General features: G+C 36.9%; 1 protein-coding gene and 1 long non-coding RNA gene across 3 annotated transcripts; one reads left to right on the forward strand and one right to left on the reverse strand.

Annotated features, from left to right (window-relative positions):
• Nucleotides 1-1,020: 1,020 nt before the first annotated feature.
• LOC18021859 lies at nucleotides 1,021-2,489 on the reverse strand. Its single transcript, XR_002900380.1, has 3 exons — nucleotides 1,940-2,489; nucleotides 1,417-1,609; nucleotides 1,021-1,315 (listed from the first exon to the last, which is right to left on the reverse strand). It is a non-coding gene; the product is annotated as an uncharacterized LOC18021859 (long non-coding RNA).
• A 403-nt stretch (nucleotides 2,490-2,892) lies between these two features.
• Nucleotides 2,893-5,293, forward strand: LOC18021860 (protein MAIN-LIKE 1). 2 transcript variants are annotated; one of them, XM_024158442.1, is made up of 6 exons: nucleotides 2,893-3,104; nucleotides 3,190-3,846; nucleotides 3,948-4,097; nucleotides 4,189-4,575; nucleotides 4,657-4,867; nucleotides 4,958-5,293. In XM_024158442.1, exons 1-6 carry the CDS (start codon nucleotides 3,021-3,023, stop codon nucleotides 5,023-5,025), a joined length of 1,557 nt encoding a protein of 518 aa, XP_024014210.1. In that variant the 5' UTR covers nucleotides 2,893-3,020; the 3' UTR covers nucleotides 5,026-5,293. The 2 variants fall into 2 exon arrangements, with proteins under 2 accessions (XP_024014210.1, XP_006405076.1); XM_006405013.2 differs by having other exon boundaries at nucleotides 4,657-5,057.
• Nucleotides 5,294-7,350: the final 2,057 nt, after the last annotated feature.

A 7,350-nucleotide genomic window follows, 5' to 3' on the forward strand; every position in this document is an offset into this window, starting at 1 on the left:
ACAATTAGGTACAACTATGTACAAAATTGACGGCGCACGTGGTACTTTGACGGCGCATGTGGTACTTTGACTGTGCACATATCTATTTTTGTCAGGGCATAACTTCGTGGATGTGAATAAGTAAGGGACAACTGGACAAGTAAGAACAATTATATGCAAATCCTTATTCAAAAAAAATTAAACTAAATTAAATATATAAAGAAAGTATATACTTAAGAAATGAAAACACGTCTTAAACTATAAGGAACAATATTAATAACATGGATAAAATGGAATTTTCATTTTCCTAATGCATATTATTGATTTCACATCAAACATACCTTATGATACAAGGAAGACTTTCATAATGTTAACAATCTTTTGATAGAAAAGATGCAAATATATGATTTTGCATATTTTGTGTCATGAAAACTTTATAAATGAACTGCAATAGTCGAAAATCATGTGGACAACTACAACATAATAATTTATATTAAGGGACAACTCGAAAAATGCTAAAACCCTCAAAGGACAACTATGAAAAATTTTGGACAATTGGACAATTGGGTACAACTATGTACAAAATTGACGGCGCACGTGGTACTTTTACTGCGCACATGTCTATTTACTCAGGACACGTGTTCTCTAATTTCATGGATGTGAATAAGCAAGAGACAACTAGACAAGTAAGCAACTATATGGAACACCTTAATTTTTTAAAAATTTATAATTAAAATTAAATTAAACATATAAAGAAAGTATATATTTAAGAAATGCAAACATGTCTTAAACTATAAGAAACACTCCATACTTTTTTTTAATTAATGATAATTATAATTTTAAATTATATAGTTATACCACTTGTACTAAATTGTACTTAGTTTTAGTTGTACATAGTTGTACTTAGTTATCCATAATTTTAATTAATTGTACTATAATTGTATTTAGTTGTCCATAGTTGTACTTAGTTGTCCATCTTTGCATTTGAATAAAAAGATGAATAAAATAGAATATAACAAAAAATAAAAAAAAATGGCTGATTTCTTTTTTTTTTTCTTCTTGTTTTGTGAAGAACTCATAACAGATAAAACAAAACATCCAAGATAACATCTCACCAAAGAACTTACAAACTCTGGTAATCTACCTTACATACATTTTTTGTAGTAATCCTCAAGCAAAACTTGGCGTCCTTCAAAAATGGCAGCAAAAGGAACCACACTTGTTCTCTTCTTGATGCCTTCAAAAGCTTCTCCGTATCTTTTACCTAATCTCATGTCTTCATTCCAAGCCCCAAACAAATGTTGTGCAATCAAACCGAGAGAAGCTGATGCAGTTACTGTGTTTCCAATCCAGGGTATATGTGCCAAACACCAAACGATTTATCCAACCATCTAGAGAAGATTCTCATGATAGCTGACTAAGGAAATGTTTCAATACCTGAGGGTGTCGAGTGATTCTCATGATGTCTGTGTCCCACAGATGCATCTTTGGTTTATCAACAGCTGCTACCTCCAGAAGATTGTAGGTTGAAGGATACAAAATTAGCTTTCTAAACAGCTTCATGGACTCCTAGAATACCATGAAGCTACCATAACTGTGACCTGTCGTATCTATGGTTTATAAAGAAAACCTGAAAGTAGAAGAAGGCATTGCATTGATTTCGAAGAACTCAGACAAGTCTTTTTTTTTCCCATTAACATAGAGACATAATTCCAGAGAAAGAGAGTACTCACAATGGTGTTCATAGCTAAAGGAACAGAGATACCAGCAAATAGAACACAAAATGCTCATTGAACTATGAGTTTATCTCCTATATCCCTGAGACTAGCTAAACCACTATGTACCGTCGCAAATATGAGGATAAGCATTAACATAGCAACTTGTGAAAGAGTGGTTGTAACAGTCAAATAATTGCCTCAAGGAAACTGAAATTGGTTCAGTTACTGTAATTTATGCATACCTCCGGTGAATCGGAGATGCTAGAGACGGTGTCGATGCATTTTCCAAAACTGGTGGAATTATCGATGCAAACTATGTTGAGTATGAAAAGAACGACTCCAAGGACAATCCGAAATAAAGCTAGGAAGCAAGCTTCTGTTTGCCTAATTCAAGTGCAGCAGAATCCTCACCGATCAGTAGAACGGGACTCTCGGCGTCCGGAGAGACGGGGTTTTCCCGAAGAGTGCTACGGATCAGAATTTTTTGATACGATCAATCCAAGTACGGAGCTGGTTGGAGGAATCGACAAAGTCTGCAATCCCGTCGGTTCTTTGAGTCCTTGCGCCGAGATGATATTGAGCTCAAGAACGTGAGATTCTTCCTTGTCACTCTTGCCAGCCTCCATCGCTCGCATCTCTATTTGATTTCACCGAGGTGAATTAATCAGCTGATTTCCCAGCAATAGTGAACTAAAAAGGGGAGAGAGGAGAATCTGGAGTGGGAGAAGAGAAGAAAGTGAGTGAGGTTGAGAAGAGAAATTGTGAGAAGAAAAGACAGAGAAAGGAAATTATTCAAGTGGTGGAGAAGAAGAAAAGGCTGAAGAAAGAGAAGATATTCATCGATAAAGAAAGTTACTTGAAGATATTTTTGTTTTAATTGTGAGTTTATTGTTTAATTATTTAAGAATAAATGTAAGTTGGATCGGATTATTGGGTTTGAGTGGGATGAGTGGATAAAATTATGGTTGGATTGGTAATATTGTAGATGTATGAGGATAATCAAGGTCTTTTCCTAGTTTTTAACTTAAATAAAATTGAAAATTAAATTATTTATTAGAGTTATGGTATTTTGGCTTACTTTTTTTACTTTATCGCATTGGAGCCTCGCGCTCGTACTAATCGGCCTTTTTACTAGATACTATCGGTTTACGATAACCAAAATAATTGGTACAGGTGATAAAACCCGAGTCCAATTAGGTTTTAGTTCTTCATCTGGGTTTTAGTTACAGATGATGAATTCATGAGAAATTGGTTGCGTGTTTTGTATGAGAAAATTCGTTTAAGCATTCGTAGTTTTCGCTGAATTCGATCTTACAAATCGCCATGGATATCGATGTCGGACCCGTTGATCCATCTGTCCTCTACGAGCAAGATCTCCATGTTTCTTCTGCTATTTGGGAAGGACAGGTGTTTTTTTGTTCTTTTTCTAAAATCTTTCGATTTTCGATTCGAATTTTGAATTAAATATCTTCTCTTTCCTTCAAATCCCTAGGAAAGAGGGCTGCTTCGTTGCCAAGAACACACTTCATTACTTCATCAATGGAAACTCACTGACGAACAAATCAAGCTCGTGGAAAAAGCCGGTTTCGGATTCTTCCGCAAAATCGGTCCAATGAGTCTAAACAATTCGTTAATATCAGCTCTCGTTGAGCGATGGAGGAGGGAAACCAACACTTTTCATCTCCCTCTAGGAGAAATGACTATAACCCTAGACGAAGTAGCATTGGTTCTTGGTCTCGAGATTGATGGAGATCCCATTGTTGGTTCTAAAGTAGGAGATGAGATTGCCATGGATATGTGTGGAAGACTCTTAGGGAAACTCCCATCTGCTGCGAACAAAGAAGTTAATTGCTCGAGGGTTAAGCTTAATTGGCTTAAAAGAACGTTCTCTGAATGTCCTGAAGACGCTTCTCCTGATGTTATCAAATGCCATACTCGAGCTTATCTCTTGTATCTTATAGGTAGCACCATTTTTGCTACTACTGATGGTGATAAAGTCTCTGTGAAGTATTTGCCTTTGTTTGAGGATTTTGATCAAGCTGGTAGATATGCTTGGGGAGCTGCTGCGTTGGCTTGTCTTTACCGAGCGCTTGGTAACGCGTCGCTTAAGTCTCAGAGCAATATTTGTGGCTGCTTGACATTGCTACAGGTTTGCTATGTTGTTTAGTTTTATAGTTTTAGTGTTATGTCCCTTTGAGATTTAGATGTCTTCAGGGGAAGTAACATAGTTTTTTTTTTCATTATATTTAGTGTTGGAGTTACTTTCACTTGAATATTGGTAGACCAGAGAAATCCGAAGCATGTTTCCCGCTTGCTCTTTTGTGGAAAGGTAAAGGAAGTAGATCCAAAACCGATCTATCTGAGTACCGTAGAGAGCTTGACGATCTTGATCCAAGCAAGGTAAACCATTCAATTCACCCTTAAGAATTTGTTTTATGGCACGTTATCGCTATTCTTGTTCATTGATGATTGTGAAAAACTGAAAATGCAGATCACTTGGTGCCCGTTTGAAAGGTTTGAGAACATGATCCCTCCACACATTAAAGCCAAGCTGATTCTAGGAAGATCGAAAACGACTCTTGTTTGCTTCGAGAAGATAGAATTGCATTTTCCAGATAGGTGTTTGAGGCAGTTTGGGAAACGCCAGCCGATACCTCAGAAAGTGAAACGCCGTGACAGAAAGAACCGGAGGCTCGATGACTTGGACACATCAATGAGTCTAGCGTGCGAGGAATGGGCTGAACGTGGAGACCACATCGTGGACAGTCCTGGAGGTGGCAACGTGGTGGATGATGGAGCTTACATGGAATGGTATGCTCGGATCAGTATCACCAAACTGTACCGTGAAGCATTTCTCGAGTCCCAAGTCATGAATATGGTAAGAAAAAGGCTGAATCCTTGCTTTCAAAACATGCTATATTTGAAACCCACCAAATTGATTTGTATTGGTTTTGTGTAGATTGCTTGTATGAGGGAATTTGAGGAAGCTGCTTCAGTGATTTCACTGGAGCGATTGTCTCCTGTAGAGAGGGAAGTTATGGAGAGTGTGAAAGATACATTCTCTAATAGTTTGACGTTTGGAGGATGGCAAGAGGTGGCGGTTAACAGTGGTTATGGGAAGCGACGGCGTCGGAATGAGCAAACTCCGACGACGAATAATGGTGGTGGTGGTAATGATCTTTCATCTCTTTTGCTTCAGAAGGACATATGAAGCTTTTTTGTTGTGTTAGTTTACTTTTTTCATCTTTAAAATTTTGCAGTGTATATATATCATTGGCCATTTGGTGTGAATGACAATGGCAGAACTTCTATTAAAAATAAAATATAATGACAGTTTAATTCATATGGCCTCCTTATCATCTATCTCATCTGCTGCTGTTAACATCTTATGATGGTGCTTCTGTTGCTGTCTTCTTCCCCAAACCAAGCTTCCAGATCAAAGTAAAGGATGATCCAATCCCAGCAATCTGTATGTTTGTTGCATTTGAATTATCTTCTTCTACTTCTTCGTGTACCTTATCACAGTATAGTCCAAATGTATGGTCATTTTTGTCAGTGCATTCAGATGCTTCTCTGGGTTCAAAGTCATAGCTTCATTCATCGCTCTATACCAATATACGTCTATGCTTCTGTCTGCTTCATCTGCATTGATCCAAATACCACATTGGATGATCGTGGAATTCGCAGATGAATGTAAACAGTATCTCGCTGTCCACTTCAAGACATTCGTCTTTGTCAAGCAATTCAGACTAAAATATAAATAGATGTTCTGTTCGGAATGTGGGATATTAGTAAACATGGATTTTTTGTCTATGCGATGACACAATAGTTCCGGAAACATTCCTTCCTTTGTCTGATGGTTAGGCGAAATCATGAGGCAAACCTAGATGATGCAGAAAGATGACTCTTACTTTCCATACATATGATATGGTCAAATGATTTCCTTTAGCTCTGACTGAACTCAGCTGGCATTTCTCTTCCGGTTAAGCATGTACACATGCGATGAAACGATTGCTGTATAAATTGCTCTACGTGCTTCTCGGCTCAGTTTGAAGCAGCTACTGAAATTGAGTTGCGCATTTGGAGTGTAAATAAACCAAGATACGGTCTCTAGAGATTCATAGCCTGTTAATAAGGACATCAGTGAACCATGAAGCTGTGGATGTGATTTGAGTTTTCTGCAGCCAGAAAGATAAAGATTGTATTGATAAAAAAAAAAAAGATAGTGATTGTAGACCATGATCATACATTTGATGCAATCTAGAATCTTGTATAGTTCAGGTCTAGATGTTCTATACTTCTCCGGGATGTGTGTAATGTCTTGAGGTTTCCACTTCTGCTTATACTGACATAACTGATGCAGATGACTCATGCGGATTATTGGTCGGTGATGTGGTGAAAAACTCCAAACAAGTTTTTCCGTTAAGAAAACTGCAAGCACTCAACAATCACAGTAGTATATTAAGGATATCGATCCCATAAGGACTAGTGCTCTTTGGATCTCAATCTAACCTAATTTTGCATCTAAACTAATCAAATTCAAGAGGATTAAGCTATTTGTTTCTCATTTGGCCTCTTTACTTATTTGAACAACAAATTAGTTATGGATATGAGTTATATATAGAGCCAATTAGTTATAGAACCAATTAGTTATAGAACCAATTCCTGAATGATTTGATTTCCTCCTTGTTTACGAGATTAATTTTACGAGTTTGATGTAAACATAAGCTTTTTAAATACGAACATGAGTTACATGATGATGATACCAACAATTAAGCAGAAATAAAAAACAAGTAAGCAAAGCAGAAAATAAACGATGTAAACTTCAAGATTAAAAACGCTGGACAAGAGGGAATTCGATCTCCAGCATTCATAAATCAAATCAAACAAGCATTAGTTAGGATTCAATGCGACTTTGTCAACTATGTTCTTACTCACATGTCACATAGAGCTGAATACCTAGATCTAAATACCTAGATCTAAACAACTTAGCAAGTCTACGTTCGTTGCTTACTACGCAGAAAAAAAAAATATCAAGAATAAAATTAAGTTTGTAAAATACTCACAATGCCCTATAAGTATGCTTTCGTATCTCACAATACAATTGCTCACCTATTTTAGTTCAGGTCAATAAATTCAGCACGCAAGTGGTTGTATCTTCCTTAGATCAGCAGCTAGGTGATCAATCAAGCAAATGCAGTTACGAACAAGAATAGAACGAAAAAGGTATAATTTATTGTAAATCTAACAACCTAATAAGATAGATCCATAATTAAACCCCGTCCAAAAATCCTTAAACCCAACAATAAAATTACTCATTTATGGAAAGACAAATCTTCATTAAATTAATAACAGTGCGAAAACAGAGAGAGTAATAGATCCTTGCACACACTTGATCGGCTGGAGGTTAATGGATCCTTGTCTTCAGATGTTCTACTGAGAGAGAGATGTTGAGGCGTGAGTATAAATACCCAAAAATCCTAAGCTTAAACTCAAGAGAATAAAATGAAGTAACGGGGTGGCTTCAATGAAAATAAGAACCAGTTGTTAAAGGATGATAAGGCGGAGATCTAGGATCCCGTAAATCCCTATGCCCTAAAACTGCTTGAACGAATTCGAATAATCAAAAGAATGAAGGCTGCGTCAAGAGCTA

This window comes from Eutrema salsugineum, unplaced genomic scaffold, assembly GCF_000478725.1.
Source record: "Eutrema salsugineum unplaced genomic scaffold, Eutsalg1_0 scaffold_15, whole genome shotgun sequence".
NCBI lineage: Eukaryota > Viridiplantae > Streptophyta > Magnoliopsida > Brassicales > Brassicaceae > Eutrema > Eutrema salsugineum.